The sequence below is a fragment of the Camelina sativa genome, chromosome 6 (assembly GCF_000633955.1).
Source record: "Camelina sativa cultivar DH55 chromosome 6, Cs, whole genome shotgun sequence".
NCBI lineage: Eukaryota > Viridiplantae > Streptophyta > Magnoliopsida > Brassicales > Brassicaceae > Camelina > Camelina sativa.
This window is the reverse complement of record NC_025690.1, coordinates 7,848,815-7,868,667: the sequence shown is the minus strand read 5'-3', so window position 1 is coordinate 7,868,667 and position 19,853 is coordinate 7,848,815. Positions and strand designations below refer to the sequence as shown.

At 34.2% G+C, this 19,853-nt stretch overlaps 2 protein-coding genes and 1 long non-coding RNA gene across 3 annotated transcripts in view; all 3 read left to right on the top strand.

Annotated features, from left to right (window-relative positions):
* Positions 3,456-3,875, top strand: LOC104790627. Its single transcript, XR_768717.1, has 3 exons — positions 3,456-3,476; positions 3,592-3,649; positions 3,852-3,875. It is a non-coding gene; the product is annotated as an uncharacterized LOC104790627 (long non-coding RNA).
* LOC104790626 lies at positions 8,080-9,167 on the top strand. Its single transcript, XM_010516407.2, has 2 exons — positions 8,080-8,326; positions 8,409-9,167. Exon 2 carries the CDS (start codon positions 8,432-8,434, stop codon positions 9,002-9,004), a length of 573 nt encoding a protein of 190 aa, XP_010514709.1. The 5' UTR covers positions 8,080-8,326; positions 8,409-8,431; the 3' UTR covers positions 9,005-9,167.
* The window catches only part of LOC104698788 (short-chain dehydrogenase reductase ATA1-like), a 9,676-nt gene continuing 1,444 nt past the window's right edge, over positions 11,622-19,853 (top strand). Inside the window, exons 1-2 of the mRNA XM_010414181.1 lie at positions 11,622-11,756; positions 12,269-12,379. Of these exons, the coding sequence (XP_010412483.1) occupies positions 11,622-11,756; positions 12,269-12,379 (246 nt within the window). The remainder of the gene's footprint in view (positions 11,757-12,268; positions 12,380-19,853) is intronic.

Below are 19,853 nucleotides of genomic sequence, written 5' to 3'. Positions count from 1 at the left end.
AAAAAAAAAAAAAAAAAAAAAAAACATCCTCCCTGAGGTATCATATGCAGTAAACCAATAATTATTAATTTAATAATTTATATTAATTTATAAAGGTTTAAATTTATATATAAATCAATAATTATTCAGTTATAGAGAGACTTTTCTAATTTAATAATCTTTTTCAAAAATAAATTTTAATTGCTATAGCTAATATTTTTATACAATCACTTATAAAAAAAATACCAATTATCATGTTTTGAAGCGAATACTCAAGTTTTTGATATATTAAAAATATTATAAATAAATTTGAACAAAAATTAATGAATATATATTTATATATTTTGATAATTTTATATAATTATTAATTTATATTATTGATGGACCATATATATATAAAGAATTTTTTAAGATGTTATTCTCTTATTATATTTGTTGAAAGAGAAATATGTCAAAAAATAAAACTTGAACTCTCAAATATAGGAAAAAAACATGAACTGTAACACCCACTTTCTAAAATGAGGATTGTGGAATGTGGAGCAAACCAAAGGATTGAATTTTAGTTGATTTTCTGTTTAATTAAATTTTTGTTTACTCTAAATAAACGAAAAACTCCTAATCTCCTCCATAAATCGATGCTTCCACTCTATATGTGTTATTGTTGACATTGTGCTGATGAGAGAGAAGGAGAGAGAGCTCTTAGTTATTTGGTGTGAAATAAAAAGAGAAGGGGATGAAGCTTTTTTTTTTTTAATGAATGTAAACTTATATTCAAACCTAAAAAAGTCCTTTGTACATCAAGTACGTCCTTATATCAAAAGGTTCGGAAAAAGTGTAAAACTAAGAGAACTGAGAATTTTAGTTGCGGGAAGACAACCAAAGCTGCAAGCCATCTTGGAATTGCTTCACTTGAGGTTGCATCAAGAGAAGCTTATTTCGGGTAAGACGGTCAAGGTATTTAATCAATTGGCCCGAAGTAGCAGGCACCTCTCCATGCCTGCGGCGATTCCGCTCTAGCCAAATTGTGTGGACTGCAGCCTGGAGTGTAATGCGTAGAAGATAGCCTTGTGTACCTTTGACTACTGGACCAGAGATAAGAGAAAGGAGCTGGCTAAGACAAACAGAGGAGGGTCGAGGCAGGAGAGTGCAAGCTAGGGCCTGCCAAACACGCGAAATGAATACACAACTGAAGAAAAGATGAGACAGGGTCTCAACTGGTTCCCTGCAATACACACAAGACTGGCTCACGCCTCTTTTCTAGAGTAGCATATGGTCCCCCGTTGAGAGTGTTTCAAACAGCAAACCAAAGCATAAAGGAATGCTTTGAGATGAAGTGTGGGAACCAGACTAGGGTATACCAACCTACTTGTGACCCCTGGAGTCTAAGCTGGGACCAAGTTTCTGAAGTAGAGAACAAAGCCATGTAGGTGTTGTTAAAACGTTTCCATAGTGCAATATCACTACTAGCACTAGGCCCACGATTTTGAAGCTTGGGGACTTTGTGACAACCCGTCCCGTGGACCCCACTAGCCACCGCTAGCTTGTCCCCATAGGCCCCAAGCTGGCCCTGCAGGGCATCAATCCTAACCCCTCAATGTGGATATCCAAATCCACCAGTAGGTTATTGGTGCGCCAGACGTTCCTCGAACCCTGGTCTGGACCCCACCCTTTAACAACCTTCCCACAGGACATTCTGTCACCAATTGACCTGCATCTGATTAAGCAGACCCAAACGGTGATGTCGAGGTGTGTGAGTTTGTAGAACCATAGCTATTGTTGCAGTGGAGGGTATACCAAGAGTAATAAACCCGCGATCTCCAAGGACCACATGAATGCATCCCAGAGGACTCCAATTGTCATACTATCTTGCCTGAGATGGAAACATTTTGCCTGAGATCTGTACTTTAGTAGTTTCTTCCATCAAATACTCTTTTAGCTCTCCCTTTAAGAACGTTAACATGTAGTTATTCACTTTGTCCACTGTCTCATTTCTTGGAGTAAGAATTGCTCGCTCAATCAGATAATCCTTATCTTTGAAACTAAACTCGAAGTCCTGATATGTAGACTTTGCAATGTATTCAATACAATCATCGTTGTTTTGCAGAGGCATATTATTGTCTATTTTCATTAATCCTATATCATCATCTATGGTTCTATATTTTTCTGGTTTAGATATTGTGCCATCACCGATACTTATTAGCCATTTTGCAAAATCTTTCTCCGCCTGGTGCAACCTCATATTTTTCTCAAGGGTGAATATAGAGCTATAGTTCCATAAATATGAACGGTTGATTGTTGCCATAACAGTTTCTTGTCTGGTGCCTTGTGGTATAACTGGCAGAATTTGTCTAAAATCACCACCAAGAAGCATTGTTTTTCCGCCAAAGGGTTTGCTTGCTGCATCTGGATCTGCCACTGAGAGTACATCTCGCAAACTCTTATCAAGAGCTTCAAATGCAAATCGATGGCACATAGGTGCTTCATCCCAAATGATGAGATCTGTTTTTTCTAGTAATTCTGCAAGCATGGAACCACGACTGATGTTACAAATACTGTCTTGATGAATATCCACCGGAATCTTAAACCGCGAATGTGCAGGTCTACCATTAGGTAAAAGTGTAGCTGCAATTCCGGATGAAGCTACTAGTAGTACAATTTTTCCTTGCGATCTTAATCTTGATATGATAGTCTTATACACATATGTTTTTCCTGTTCCACCTGGTCCACTGAGGAAAAACAACTTTCCTATCTGATGGTCAATTGAGTCGATCACAACATCATACACGTTCTTCTGCTCGTCATTTAATATTTGTATCAACTTGAGGTATTCTTCTTCTTGTTTATGAATATTATAACTCTTTTCATCTTGAAGCATTGAGTTTTTTATTTTCTTCAACAACTCTTTGTCTGGTTTTGGCATGTCTTCAAAATCAGTTAATGATCTATCATTTTGCGCTAGAATTCTTTCGATTTCTATAAGTGTATAACTTTGTAGCTTCTCATCAGAGAACTTTTGATCGTTGAAGCTGAATGTTTTTCTTTGATTATTAGGTATGTCGTCAGCAAGGTGACGCCAACAATGCTCCCATAGACTAAGAGGGCTACTTAATTCGAAGTAAAGTAACAATGTCACAAAGAGATGACGAAGCTGAAAAGGATATGCATATTGTGCTGCTTCGTCCATAGCCTCCTTCCATTCAGAATCACCATTCAACATCCCTCTAGCATAGCATGCCGCCTTGAATGTATTGTATTTAACATTATCAAAAGTTAGTAAATCATCAAAGCTTGTCGGCCCATTTTCTGTATTTAGCAGCATTCTCAAGTAATATAAGTCTCTTTCTGTTGGATGAATGTTTACAATTCTGCCTATGCTGAATCCTTGCTTCCTTTCTGTCCACATTTTTGCATCTGAATCCCACACGTAATATGAAGGGAATTGGATATATGTTAGTTTTCTAGCTTCAAGAAACCGCTTGTTCATCTCAAACCATTCAGTAAGCATTGTTTTCTCGATTCCATCTTTTGACAAAATGTATTCTAGTATGGCCCCTTCAGGATATACAATTCTTTGTTGGTTTGGTAGGTGTAATGATAGTCTTGTTATTGCAGGTTTTCGTTCATGTATATCGAATGCAAAAATTCGCCAAGTAGCTTCACATGCAGAGAGGTAACGACATTCTAAATAGTTTTTTTATCTCATTGATCTCTTCTTGTGTTTCTGTCTCTTCGCTATTCTGATCCATTGCTTGTTTTCTTTCGATCTTCATTGTAGCCATATCTACTCCTTTTGTGATATATTTGAATAGGTACTTTATGGCAGATGACCTATTGCACCATTCTACATTAATGTGAGCTTTATATTTTTTTAGGAGTGCGAGATTATGAGGCACAACGTAGCGGTTATCAAGCTTTATGTTGCTCTTCATGACAAATTTTGTTTCGTCAGATCTCGTATGATATGTAATGTAGCCAACATCACTAATATTTGTCGTATTGTTGTTCGATCTTGGGAAATTTTTGGTGCATTTGTTATCATCCATACACTTTAGCCCGCAAGGTCCATGCATCATAAATTGTTCTACCAGTAAGAAACCTTCTGGATCACTCTCCTTATCTGGTAACTCATAGCTAATAAAACTATCAATATCTTCTGGATTTGGATTTTGTTTTGATTCTTGTAACCATAAAAGTATGTGTGCATGAGGAAGTCCACGTTTTTTAAACTCGATTGTATGAACAACTGTTTAGGGAAAAAAAACACTTGTAAACTATTTTATGTTAATAAATCTTAATATTAATAATATTTGGTAATAAATTATATTAGTACCTGCTGTAATAGGGCCAAAAAAGATTTCATCCTGTAGGTCTTTAAGAAGTTCTTCTAATTTCATTTTAAATACACGACATTCAATATCATGTCTGTCATTTGCATTCTCATTCCTCGCCTTTTTTATATGGTCATTCACTTCTTCCCATTTTGGATTTGCTGTTATAGTAATGAAAAGGTCTGGATTTCCATACCGTCTACATATTGCCATTGTGTCTCGATAATTCTCTACCATGTATCGCGGTCCGCCTGTAAATGAAGATGGTAAAATTATTTTTTGGCCTAGTTTTTTCGAATCTGCATCTCCTTGTTCAACTGCATCACATACATTATTGTACAGATCCGCTCTAAGTTTTTTTTGGTTATACAGATCAAAGTTCATACGTTCTTGTTTGATAGCAGTATATGCAACAACCACATATTGATGGAAAAGACGGCGTGATCGAATTATTGTTCCTGGAGATGTCAATCTTGTATGTATTTGGTATGCATAATACTCTCGCATTGTCACATATGACCTCTTCGTAGTATATCCTTCTCTATATGGAATTGTTTTTTCCATATAACCTTGTTCACCATATGGAAACAATAAAGGATATTGTAGAGACATGTACGATGGATGTAAAAAGCTGATGTATTGTGGTTTGTCCATTTTTGGATGCACTATTATATCTCTCTCACAATTCGGAATAGTCATGTCACCCACAATAAGTCCAGCAATCTCGTCTCCTTGTGGGAGGTCAAATTGTCTACCACGTTCTCTATTTTTGATAAATCTGATTGAGTATTCTTCAATTGTTCCGGATTCGTATCTATCTCTAGCAATTCTGAACACTTTAGCTAACTCGTTGTATTCGTCAAGCATTTCAATCAATCCGCTGAGAATACTTTCATTCAACTCATTATTTCTTCCTTTGGCAAGTGCATTGAGACGATTATGTAGTTCATTGGCGGTATCATATATGTATAGTTGTGCAAAACGTGGTATATCTCCTTCGACTGGTAGTAGAGATCCAATTTTGTGGTAATTTTGACCATGCATACGAAAAGTGAAAGGACTATTTCCTGAATTGATATCGTAATAAATTTTTCCACCCATTGATGTAAAAGCAAGCATTGAATTATATGCTCGTATGTTGTTCTGAAACTTTGTTGAACGTGACAGTAAGTCATCTAAATAAGTTGGTGGTTGTCGAGATGGTTGCAGCACAACTCGTCCTTGTTGACAACAAATCAAAAATTTCAATTCTTTTCCACTTTGTTTAAGACTTTCAGATTTCCACACCAAAGCCTCACAGTAATTACATGTCACCAATTCATTTTTTTCCTCTTCATTGTTTCATGAATAAAAAACAATACATTTTTATTAAAAAACATGATTTTTATTCTAATTTTATTAATTAAATAATTATATTTATTTTATTAATTAAATAATTATATTTATTTCATTTTTATTACATGTCACTAATTCATTTTTATTATATTTGAAGATATTGAACTACATAATATAGGATATAATTGTTACCTCGTGACGTTTTATTCCGGAGACATCTTCGTTTTTGGTTTACATCATGATTATATTGATTGTTATCAATACATCTTCTATTAGATGCATTGCCATCCAAAATATATTTTGTTTTCTTTGTTAGATTCCCTTGCAAGATATATGTGGTTAAATTTGATGGGTTTGAGTCTTTGCAAGTTTTTACTTCTTTTGATCGTTTGTAATAAATCATGAAATATATGTTTTTATTAGATGAAAGTGTTTCGGTAAAAGGGGAAAAATTTAAAAGGTTAAATTTGTTACCATTTTCTTAGCTGCATAGTTGTTATCTGGGGTCCCTATATTTTGTAAAATAATATTAGTCAATAATGGAAAAATATGTATGAGAAGCTGAATATGAGTTTTACACTTACGCATTGATTTAGTTTATCGACCCATGCCTGAAGTGTAGCTAGTTTTAGCCGCATATGAGTTTCATTGGTAAGCACCTTCTCCATCATAATAATTTGATCATTATTCATAATGGTTTTATTCATTTTCTTGGCTGACTTTTCATTATTTTCACAGTTTTGGTTTCCATCTATAGTGCTCATTATGAAGCTGTGTTGTTTAGCGCTAATCAAAGCCAGTTGAAATTCTTGTTGTCTCTCTTATTTTATTGTTTGTAAGTTCTTCTTGGAAAAATATCTAATTGAGTTTGATTGATACCATTAAAATCACGTCTTCCTCTATATATATATGACAATGTGAGAGAATACATCTCCTTGTGGGAGTATCTTCGTATAATAAGTTTTTTTTTATATATATATTAGGCCAAGGAGTATCTTTACATGTATCTTTTTGTTAGATTATTTGTATGTTTTTTTTTGTGTATGTTTTTTTTTGTTTGATTAGAGGATTCCTAATCTTTTAAATTACAAAAATAAATTAATTTACAATTATTATTTTAATAATCTACAACATAATATATTGTTTAATTTACAATTATTATTTTAATAATCAACAACATAATATACAATATTGTTTTAATAATCTACAGCATAATATATTATTTAATTTACAATTATTATTTTAATAATTAACAACATAATATACAATAACATAATAAGATTTTGACACATGTCATGATCTGGTGAGACATAATAAGATTTTGACACATGTCATAATTTGGTGAGTTAGTAACTTTTGAAACCATACTTTATATAATAAGATTTGGTGTAACAATTAAGTGGAAAGTGCAATTCTTATTGTTGAATATACTACTCCATAGAAAAAGTGCTATATTTGATGAAGACATGATAGCAATGCCAAAAACCATTATCAAAAGTGACAGACCTATCATAATTGGCGATGATAGAGCGCTTGTTAAAACACTATAGTATCGTTAGATAGCGTTATTGAGGCGTTACCATGTCAATATTTTTGTAGTAAATTACGGTGACCCCATACATGTTTCTTGTATGTTATTGTTAATGTGTAAATTATATAGTCTGATAATTGCTAATGCACTAAATTATTTAGGAAAAAACAAAATCTATATTTTTAATTATATATCTTTTGTGCAAATTAAACTTTTCAGTTATAAATTATATATAAATATAAATCTAGACAATCGTTTGGGAGTATACATGTTGGCTGCTATAACAAATATATCCTAACTTATTTCAACAACCACTGGGACTAAAATATAGATAATTTATCTATCTTCTTAATAAAATAGCATGCATACGTTGAACTTCATTATATATCTTAAAACAAAATAATCCCTACCTAAAAATATCAATGATGTGGTACTACAAGACATTATCTATTTGTTTCATTATAAAGACCAATCAAATGAATGACGTGGGAACTAAATAATTAATTTCAATATCAGTTGTATCTTTTTCTCAACTCATTTTTCTTCAGTAGTTGAGAAAACCGAAAGAGACCCCGGTGACCAAAAAAATTGAAAGAAAACCCTACAAAAGAAATTATATAGCAAATTAAAATTTAAAATTTTCATTTTGGTAACAAAAAAATTAATAGTTCTCTTTTCTGGTTGTCTCTTTGTAATTTTTTTTAAAAAAATATTATTTCGTCGTCATTAGGTGAATTAAGAAAAAACAATGAATTACTCTAATACCATTTCATTCCTTAAAAAGAAAAAATAATAGTCCTTTCTTGCCAAGATGAGATTGGTGATGAAAAAGCTAATATATTTTAAGATAAGTAGAAAATAAATAAAAACATTGCATGCAGTGCGATCCATAGAAGAATGAAGACCAATAAACTCACACCACGTGTCTAGCTTCACACACCCATGCCGAAACCAGCCGGCAAAACTTGAGGGGAATATACGACAGTGTCAGGAGTTCAGTTTCTGACCAAACACGTGTCGGAAAACTAAAGAAAACAACTGCGAATAAGATTTTGGGCCTTCGGGCATCTTTCTTCACAACCAGCATCTTCGGTCTTGATCCTCAGCATCTATGAAAGATCCACCGTTCAACTTGTCAAGATCCATCCAACGGGTCAGATTCAATCTCTCTCCATAGTAATCCGCTCTCTCCTTCACCCGTTTATATAAACCTCTGACTCAATCTTCTTCGTTAGGATATACTAAAAACATTTTAGAAATGGCGACTTTGGATTCTCCGTTAGAGGTTTTGGCTTTCGACTACGTTAACTTCGTCTTTAACAATCTCTGGACATGGATTGCCGTCGTGACGGCCGCTGTTAGTTTTTGGCGTATCCGGTCCACTACCACAACCAGCGGCCGCGGCAGCAGAGACGAAGGTTTCAAAGATGAATCTCCTCGTGACCCACAGAAACCACAAGCGACAAAGGCTCCTCTCGTTGTGGAAACGAGACCTCCTAGGGTTAAGGTAACGGAGACAGAAGATTGGAGTTTGTTGTTGTGCAATGACGGAGTGACGAAGGGGAAGCTAACGGTGTACTACGAGGAAGAGATCGACGGAGAGAGAGATGAAGATGGCGGAGAGACAACGGCCGTTAAGTATGGAGGAGGTGAGAGTGGAGAGTGGTGGGAGAGATGGGAGAGAGTGGTGAAGATGAGAAACGGAGACGAAGGTTGGTACCGTTACGTGGATTTAACGGTGATTAACGGAAGTGTTGTGAGGTTGTGGGATGCTAACGGAGTCCGTAATGGTGGTTGGGTTAGTGTGGAGCGTAAGGAGTGCTTTAGTTGAGACATATTCGGAATATTATAATTTTCTAATTTGAGCATGATTATTATTCATCGAACCTTTCTGGTTTAAAGACTATTTTTTGCTGAAGTAAAAGCTGTAATTTGTATATATATTTTAGTGGTACACAACTATGATTGTTGAATAATAAGAACAAATTCACTTTCATGGATTTTATTTTTGTTAAAAATATTTACATATGTCAAAATAACATATATTTTTTTGGTTTTCATAGTTCGAACATTATATATATATAGGGAGAAAAGGAGAGAATGAAACCATTAAACATGAAAACTTTCTAAGAGCCCACATAACTCAATTAATCGAATTCAAAGGACGTGCGCAAGTTTGCTATGGGCAATGCAATTGAAGCCTCTACTAACCAAAAGTCGTATTCGAAGGTGGATATATCATTAATTCAAACCATTCAATAAAGACTTCCAAATCTTAGACTAGGAAAGTAAGTGGATGTGAGATATCGTTGTCATGCCAGCAGAAACATGTTAATCATGAAGCCAATCTTTATCTTACGAAAAAGAGAAACAAATATGTGTATCAATCGACATACCAAGAAAAGCTTTAGGTTATCTTCAAAGGGGGGTTCTAAGTGAGGTGTTAGTGGAGAAGCAAAAAAAAAACGAGATAAAGCAAAAAAATATAAGAGAGCCTCTTATTAAGCATACTCGTTTATGGCATAAGACTCCATACGTGTCACATATTCGTTGGTCGAAAAAAAAACTAGAAGTAGGAAAAAAATTTTATGCGACGATCAAAATTTACTCTGTTTAGTAGTATGAAAACAAACTAGAAGTAGGAAAAAAACTAGAAGTAGAAAAAAAACAAATTTTCTTTCTTTCCTCTTTCTCTCTATCTCTCTTTTGCTCTTGATCGAAGTCCAGAATTGACAAAGGAAGGAGAAAGAATCAAACGCTATGGAATCCAATGAGGTTGGGGTCGGAGGAGATCCGAAGCTGAGGAGATTGAATATGGGGAGGCCAATCAAAAGATATTGAATCGACTCCGAGATTGATTGGTTTGATATTTGAGTTTGTAGTCGATTCATTGTAGGTGAAACCGAAGACTGAATTTGGAGTTGTGATGTTTGATGAGAGTCATATAAATTTAAAACAAGAGGTTTGTTTTTTTATATCCTTTTATATAATTTTGTCTCATTCCTCCTTACTTCAACTTCGTTTTTGCTTAACCTATTGGTCTAACTTACTTAAAATCTGGTGTTTCAGGATCTTTGGAATCTTGGTATGGGGTTTTATGGCATCTTTGCCAACTTCTTTCGTCCAAAGCTATCCTGGGAATAACAGGTAGTTATGCACTCTTTTTTTTTGTTTTTGTTTTTGTTCTGTTACAATTTTTGGGGTTAATTGACATGTCCCTCGATTGAAGTCATTATATGATCTTTGTCTCGATGGTCTACTGAGTTCAAACTTTTTTTTGCAGTTAAGAGGGAGACACAATAACTTGTCTCAACCAGTCTCTTTGGTTTACTAGGAAGCAGCTTGAGTCACTGTTATATGACATATTGTCATACAAGGTTGGTGAGTTCTCATTATCTTGACTTTCTTTTATCTTTTTTGTTTTTCTTGGGTTATTAATTTATTTGGTGTTAGTTTAGGTAAGTGTCAAGTCAGTCATTGATGAATGCTTCTTCTTTGTTGGATGTGATAAATACGGTTAATACTTGATTAGGGTCTAGGGAGGTCGACATCAGACTTATTGTGGGATGGTTTAGGGTTTGTTGGTTGTTATGATGTGATAAATGTGTGGTTGTTGTAGTTTAAGTAAAAACTTATATTTGAAAACTTAAACCCACTAGTTTAAAAAGTAAACTAGTCATAAACATTGTAAATAAAAGGGTAACACTTGATATTAAAACACAAAACATTAACCAGCTAGCACAAAACACACAATATTAACCCTTCCTTCTCTTTCTAACACACACACATAGAAGTACGCTATGGATTCAGACGACTCCATGAATCCATATCGTTTCTCTGCTGGCTTCTTCGATCTCCTACAAAGTCAATAGAATACCCGCAACCACATTGACACAATATGAGAGTCAATGTTCTGACGTCCCACCTGCAGCTACATCCCCTGTTGATAACCGTAGATCAAGGCATACATGGATACTAGCAGATGATGTGATGCTTGTTAGCGCTTGGCTAAACACGAGCAAGGATCCTGTAACTTTAAACGAGCAAATACGTGGAGCCTTTGGGGAAGGATTGCGGATTACGTTGCAAAATGTCTGAATGATGTAGGTCAAGTCACTGTGTGCAAGTCAAGTCATTGTAAGCAGCGGTGGGGTAAGATCAATGACACTGTGTGCAAGTTTGTTGGATGCTATGAAGCTGAGACAAGGGAGAAATCTAGTGGGCATAATGAAGATGACGTTATGAAGCTAGCACACCAGATCTTCTTCAGTGATCACAACGTCAAATTCACCTTGGAGCATGCTTGGCGAGATCTTAAATATGATCAGAAGTGATGTGCGTCCACATCTCCTAAAAGAACTGAAGTGAAAAGGACACAGGTGTGTGAGGATGGTTCTGCACATCCTTCAAGCTCCCAAGCTCCTATTGATGTCGAGGATGAACCAATTATGCATCGTCCTACTGATGTTAAGGCTGCAAAGGTGTTGAGAGGAAATGCTATGAAGAACATTAACACTAAAGAGGATGTAGAGGGAGATGCTAAAGCTTTGTTAGAGTTTCAGATGCAAGAGGTTGAGAGGATTGTATGAGATGAAGCAAAAGGATTTTGCTTTGAAAAAGATGAAGTTCACAATGAAATGGAAGCATAGCCAGCATGTGATGCTTGAAAATCTAATTGCAAACAAAGATTCACTTACTGAATCGGAAAAAGCTTTAAAGGACAAACTCATTGATGACATGTTGTCATCAGTTTGAATCGGTTTGGTGTTTAAAGATTTGTTGAAACATGTACTCACTTCCTTGTAATTGATTTCTTTGATGGTTGTCTTATGTACTAGGTAATTTGTAATCTTATTGTTGTGACTATGATGATTAGCATGTACTCGGTCTTATGTAATCATGAAGTCTTTTATTAGGTTCCTTATTTGATTTTAATAATGTACTCGGTGTTAGTTTGTTCTCTTATGTAATCGGCTTCAGTTGGCTATGTTATGTAATTGGCTTCTCTTGTGTTTTCGGTTTGGTGAATATGTTATGTTCTTTTGTGTTTTTGGTTTGTTGAATAAATTGTTTGGTGTTGTGTTTACAATTACAGGATAAAGGACAACGATGGTGCTTGTTGATCTTGACCACACACAACAGTCTCCACACAAAGTATCCACACACAAGCGTCTCCCGTGAGCTTCACCGCCCACAACAGTCTCCCGTGAGCAAATAGATTTAGTAAAAGCTGTCGAATCTTTATTTGTAATATAAATTTTGTTATATTTTTGCAATAATGGAACAAGAGCATATTTTTTACCACATACTTTCAGAAGTACACTTCTTTTGTTTTTTTTGTGACACACAACCACAAGTTTGTAACAAGTACATGTTTTGTTTTTTTTATCTCACCATACCACAAACTTTCTTACGATTTAACACCACATATTTTTACTTATAAAATTCTATAAAACGAAGAGATGGACTTATCAAACACTCACCAATTCACAAACTTATCAAACACTCCATATCTTTTCTTTCACTTTTCTCCTAAAATGGCATCTTCTTCTCACAATAATTTTGATGACACCATTGATGATGCTTAAATCAAGTTTGTGACCAAATTTCCAATCAAATTTGCCAATCTCTTCTCACTCCACCTCTTCAACATCAACAACCACCCAAACCAAAGAAGAAGCAAACTTACATTGAAATAAATCTTGAAATCGGCCATGCCCACTTGTGGAACGATTATTTCAGTGAAGATGCAACATACACTCCCAAAAATTTCCGATGTCGATTTAGAATGAACAAGCCCTTGTTCATGCGTATCGTTGAGCGACTAGGAAATTAAATTCCAATCTTTCAACAACGAAGAAATGCTACAGGAAGGTTGGGGTTTTCAGTACTACAAAAGTGTACAGCAGCAATTCGTATGATAGCATATGGTTCGACAGCCGATGCGGTTGACGAATACCTCCGACTTGCTGAAACCACAACGTTCTCATGCTTGGAGCATTTTGTTGAAGCAATCATAAATTTTTTTGGAGATGAGTACTTACGAAGACCGACACCAGAAGATCTTCAACGCCTACTCGATATTGGATAGTTACGCGGATTTCCGGGGATGATAGGAAGCATCGATTGTATGCATTGGGAGCGGAAGAATTGTCCAACCACATGGAAATGTCAATATACATGTGGTTCTGGCAAGCCGCACAATCATTTTAGACACTGTAGCATCACAAGATCTCTTGATCTGACATGCTTTTTTTGGACATCCAGGTATATTAAACGATATAAAAATTCTTGAACACTCTCCCGTTTTTGATGATATTTTAAACGGTCAAGCTTCGAAAGTTAAATACAGTGTCAACGGACACCAGTACAAGTTGGCTTACTATCCCACAGATGGTATTTATCCAAATTGGTCTACTTTTATCCAATCTATTCCACTAACGCAAACTCCAAGACTCTTTATTTGCTACACATCAAGAAGCTGTACGTAAAGATGTCGAGCGTGCTTTTGGAGCTTTGCAGGCTCGATTTGCCATAGTCAAAAATTCGGCTCCTCTTTGGGATAAGATAAAAATTGGAAATATAATGATAGCATGTATCATACTGCACAATAGGATAGTAGAATACGAACGAGATGGATACACTCAGTTTGATCCATCCGAATTCACACACATGGAGTCCGATCGAAGTTCAGACGTGGACTTCACCTTACCAACAACCAGGCCTTCATTTGTCTCCACTATGACGAACATTCGTTTGAGTGTTCGTGATCGAGAAAAACATAAACGGTTTCATGATGATTTGGTTGAGAATATTTGGGCAAAATTTGGAGAATACAATTAATCATTTTCCTTTTTATGAATAGTACTTCTACTTTATTAAGTTTTAATGCTTTATGTGTTTAAAATTTTATGAAATGCAATAATTTTATAAACATATATCTCAAATGCAATAATTTCATATTCTAGTTTAAATTTTTTCATCTTCAAAAAAAAAGTTTCAAATTAAGAGATTCAAAATTAAAACCCACCAATTGGAGGGGAAAATTTTAATTAAGATTCCCAAAGTTCTTATTCTACTAAAAGTACATAATATATTAACTAAAAATTTTAAGAGGCCCAAAAATATAACCCCTCATTGGGGGTTACCCTTACAACAAACAAATTTAGTAGTATTATATATTGTTGTATGTCTGTGTTGGTGCAGGATTTGTCACGTGTAATAATTATGATCATGGGATGCCCAAAAAATAAGGGAAGACTGTCAATAATTCAACCAACTCAATCCCGGAAGGAAGACATTAAAAGGTAACCAGCGTAACCGGAAGTTTCCCGAGAAAAAAAAATAGTAAGACTTTGATCGAGCATCAGTCATAATAGTAGTTTACCAGTCACCTCATCAGAACTGTTATTGGATTTGATTTAATGTGATAAAGTAAGAAAACAAAAATTAAGAGATAGAGGTGATAAATGACAATTTTTTTATTTATCATTTTTAGTAATTTCTTTTCTTCTTTACTTTTTCTACCTCACACTTTGTAATAGTAGTAAGACATTGATCGAGTTCAGTAATTCCTCTGTCAATGATAACAGTAGCTTACCAGTCATGTCATCAAAACTATTATTGGATTTGAGTGAATGTAATAAAGTAAGGAAAAAAAAGAATTTAAAAGAAAAAGAACTTCCTTTGTAAACTCTTATCCTCCGGTTTGGGCAACCAATCTTGGAGTTCTGTTTTAATTTATCTATTTAATGTTTAATTGGAAAAAAAAGAATTTAAGAGATGGAGGTGACAGGTGACAATTTTTTTTGTCATTTTTAGTAATTTATTTTCTTCTTTACTTTTTCTATCTCACCTATCTTCACAAAGTGGATCAGATCGAATATTTTGTAATTTTGAATAGTATTTTTATTGACCTTTCCGTGTGGTCAGACAATTCTTCCACTCCTAATGCATGAAATCAATGCTTTCTATCATCCCGGAAAATCTAATAGCTCTCCAATATCGAGTAAGCGTTGAAGATCCTCTGGTGTGGGTCTCCTTAGATACTAATCTCCAAATAAATTTATGACTCCGTCAACAAAAAATTTCAAGCAACGAATTGCAGTGGTTTTAGCAAGCTGGAGGTATTCATCAACTGCATCAGCTGCACAGCCATATGCCATCATACGAATTGCTGTTGTGCACTATGTAGTGCAGAGAGACCAAATCTTCTGGTAGCATCACTTCTTTGTTGAAAGAATGAAATTTCATTGGAGAGTCGATCAGTAATACGCATGAACAACGACTTGTTCATTCTAAATTGACGACGAAAAAGTGGAGGAGGGTAACTTGCATCTTCACTAAAATAATCATTCCACAAGAGAGTGTGTCTTTCTTCACGTCGTCTTTCAATGAATGCTCTATTTTCTTTGAATTTGGCGATTTTTAACGAGTACCAGGCTGAATTCTAAGATTTTGATAGACTTGATTGGTAATTTGATCACTAATCTAATTGCTAATTTGATCACTAAGTTGATCAAAACAATTATCTAGCATATCATCAAAATTATTCCGGGAAGAAGATGCCATTTTTGAGAGGTAAGTAAAAGAAAATAAGTAGAGTGTTTGATTTGTGAGAATATTGGAAATTGATTGTGATAAATATTGTATGAAAATGTGCGACTTATATAGAACATTTTGTGGTATACATGCATTTACAAATGAGTGGTATAGAAATGTGGTCTAAAAACCCTATGGTGAGTTTATAAGAAAACAAATAAAGGGCAGTGTACATCCTTAAAATTTGTGGTTAAGGTTACAAAAAAAAAAAGAGAGCTGTACTTGGTAAAATTTTGTGGTAAATGTTACAAAAAAACAAAAATAGAGAGCTGTAGTTGCTAAAATTTGTGGTAAATGGTACAAAAAAACCAAAAAAAAAAAGAGTTGTCCTTGCTAAAATTGTGTGGTAAAGTTCACAAAAAAAAACAAACAGAGCAAACCAAATAACGAAACCCTAAAGCAAGAACAAAGCAAAGTTTATGTATTTAAAAATCTCAGCCGATGATGATCTTTGGAATAGAGACAAACATTTTTTGTAAATATGTGAGATGTTGGCCTGTCCGCAAACTTACTCAAGATCAGAAGAACACCCTAGGGCCTGGCCGCAAACAAACTCAGCTTTAACCAGAATGTAAAAATTCTTTTCATGTATCTGAAATATTAAAGAAGTGATTACTTTCACTTATGTAAACAAAGAAGTGATTACTTCTCATTTCATTAAACATTCAACCGATTACAAAGAAGTGATTACTTTCACTCATATAAACAAAAAAAACATTCAACCTTTACATATAAGTGATTACTTTCACTTATAGAAACAAAAACATTCAGCCGATTACATATAAGTGATTACTTTCACTCATAGAAACAAAAACATCCAACCAATTACATAAATTGATAAACATTTTATTTTGACAACATGTCAGAAATGAGCTTCTCCTTTAAAGTCATATATGTTTCACTAAGTGGCTCTGAATTTGCAAGTAGACTCTCAAGCATGATATTCTTGATATGCTTCTCCTTCAATGCATACTCCTTCTTTCTCAAAGCAAAGTCACTTTGCTTTAAATCATACATCCTCTTCAGCTCTAACATCTAAAACTCAAGCAGAGCCTTCGCTTACTCCTCTGCAGTTAATGTATTGTTCACATTCCTTTTTCGATTTTCCCTTTGAAGCCTTAATACCAAGTGGTCGAGTTATTGATTCATCCTCTTCATGTGGTTGGGAGCTTGAGGACTGAGCAGAGCCATCCATGCACTTCCTTCTTTTTGTCGTTGTAGTCCCTCTGGTCGATGAAGATGCACACCATTTCTGGTCATGCCTAAGCTCTCGCCATGCATGCTCCAAGGTGAACTTCACCTTCTAATCATTGAAGTATATTTGGAGTGTTATCTTCACAACATCATCCTCATTCTGGCCACTTAATCTCTGCTTTTCCGCAGCCTCATAACATCCAACAAATTTTCACACAATATCATTGATCTTCCCCCACCTCTGCTTAAAATGCATGGCCTCTCTATTTGGCCGACCTGCAGCCTTCGGACTTGCTGCATAATATTTGACAATCCGAGACCAAAATGTTCCACCTTTTTGCTGATTTGAATTGATTGGATCCTTGCTCTTGTTTAGCCATGCACTGATGAACAGAACATCATCTGCTGAAGACCATGTATGTCTAGTTCTACGGTCTACTTGTTTGGATCCATCTTCACTTGGACCATCATCGGGACATTGGGTGCTAAAAACTGGGACTTGTGATGTATTGTCATAAGAATGGTGTCTACACTCTGGGTTTCTTGCTGATATGTAAGAGGTCCAAGAAGCCAGAAGAGTTATATAGATCATGGAATCTTATGAATTCCATATCCTTTTTTTGTGTGTTTGTTAAAAAGAGAAGGAAAGAGATTGGTAAAGGATAATGGAGAGGAAGGCTTTTATGGATATAATTGTGTGTTTGCGAATGAAGACAGAGGCTTTCATTTATAATGTTTGATGTATATTAGTGTTAAAACCTTTTTGGTTGTGTTGTTGTTAGCAATCAATGTCAAAATTAAGAGTTTACCTACACTAAACCAACCAAGCATTGAACACAAAACCATAACCACTAAGCATTGTACATTAAGTATGGTGTAGACACTCCTAAGCATCATCTAACAAGCATTTATCACAACCAAAAAACATAAACTCAATCAACTCAACACTCAACGCTTACCTAATCTGAAAAAAAATTCAATACAAGAGAGGACGGTGAGTTACCTTTCTTCAATAGTGGGAATGTAGCAGATTCGATCCCATTCTATCTGCTGAAGTTCCTCCATTAACCCATAATATAACAGAGCAAAGATTACTTTCATGCACAAATTTGAAACAAATTCATTAAATACAAACATAGTAGAAGTGGAATAAGCTTAAAGGAAACAATCAAATCACATTCAAGAACAAACGACATGTTAAATAAGTCAAATTTTACATACTTGATCTTTTGCCAAACATATCATCTCATGGAGGAAAAATATAAATGTTTTCAAGACTAGGTTCATCAATTCAAGGTTAAACTCAGACAATACAACATCCTCTTTAATAGTTACACTCGACACAAAGTATGAATCAACCAATGGACAATTTCTAATTCATCTTCATTCATGGCTAATTTCATTAATCCTAATTAAAATCATGCCTACGAACACAGATAAAAAGAGATACTGAAGAACCCTAAATTTTGAAAATCCAAAACCCTAATTTCTAAATCGTTATACAACAAGAATTCAAACAAATAGAAACATGAACTTACCATCAAATGGAGATTGGTTCACAAATTCTCGAAAAGCACCGAAGGAAACGCTTCGATTTGGTGGAGAAGACTCTCAACGAGTCAACGGTTTCATATCCAAGCTCATTAATATATCATAACCTCTGATGTTTTGTTCTTATTGCTTAATCATCACCTCCAACTGAGGATTTTTTAATCAAAAAGAGTAAAACACAGAGATTGGTTAATTGCAAATATGAGAATTTGGGGAGTGAAAGAACTGTGTCACGAAAGAGATGGGAAGAAGAAAGAGAAAGAAGGGAAAAAAAGAGAAAAAAATTGTTTTTTATATCAAAATTAAACGAATCATATGTCTACACATACCCAACAAGAGTTGGTGTTAAAACTTAATAATTAAAAGGCAAGTCTTGTGTTTTTTATCAGTATTGATTTATTTTTTGTCCCAAAAAAAATAAGAGACCTTGCTAAATCCTCCCAATGGACTTGCTCTAAGGATTTGAAAATTCAAAATTGTCCTCAAGTAAAAGATAAAATATACAACAACAAATTATAATTTAAAAAAAACATCTAATAAATAATAAATAACCTGTAATATAAGAAAATAATGTGTTAAAAAGATATATCTTATGTTATCATCATGTGTAATTCGAAGAAATAACATGTTACAAAAGAAACACACTCTTAAATTGTAGTATTGTACTAAAACACAAACACACCCTTAAAATAATGGGAAATATTGATAAATGATCGTGACATTGAAAATAATAAAGAAACTAATATTGGAGCAGAAAAGTTGGGTAACTAGTTTTTTCTAAGAATATGAAAAGTCAAAATTATCTTCAAATAAAAGACAAAACATATTTTTTTTTAAACATATAATAAGTAATAAATAACATGTAATATAAAAAAACAATGTGTTAAAAAGATAGATCTTATGTTATCATGTGTAATTCGAAGAAATAACATGTTACAAAAGTGATGGACGATTAAAAACAACATAACGACTAAGATTCTAAATTAGATTTAACTTTTAAGTGTTTTGTGTGAATTTGAAAATAACATGTTACCATAAAAATTGACGAACGTTAGAAGCAACATAATAACAAAATTTTCGAAAAAAGATTAAATGGTTTGTGTGATATTGTAAAATAGCATGTAATTGGGTATAAACGTAATTGTAACTGAAAAGAGAAGTCTGGTCGAACGAAAATCTTCTTAGTACTTTTCAATCTATTGTTATTTACTATAAGAAAATACTCTAAATAATTAGGTAGAAAACCAAATTTTTTACAGTTGCTACGAACCTATTTCGCTCTCTTTTTAATATATATATAGATATATATATATATATATATATATATATATATA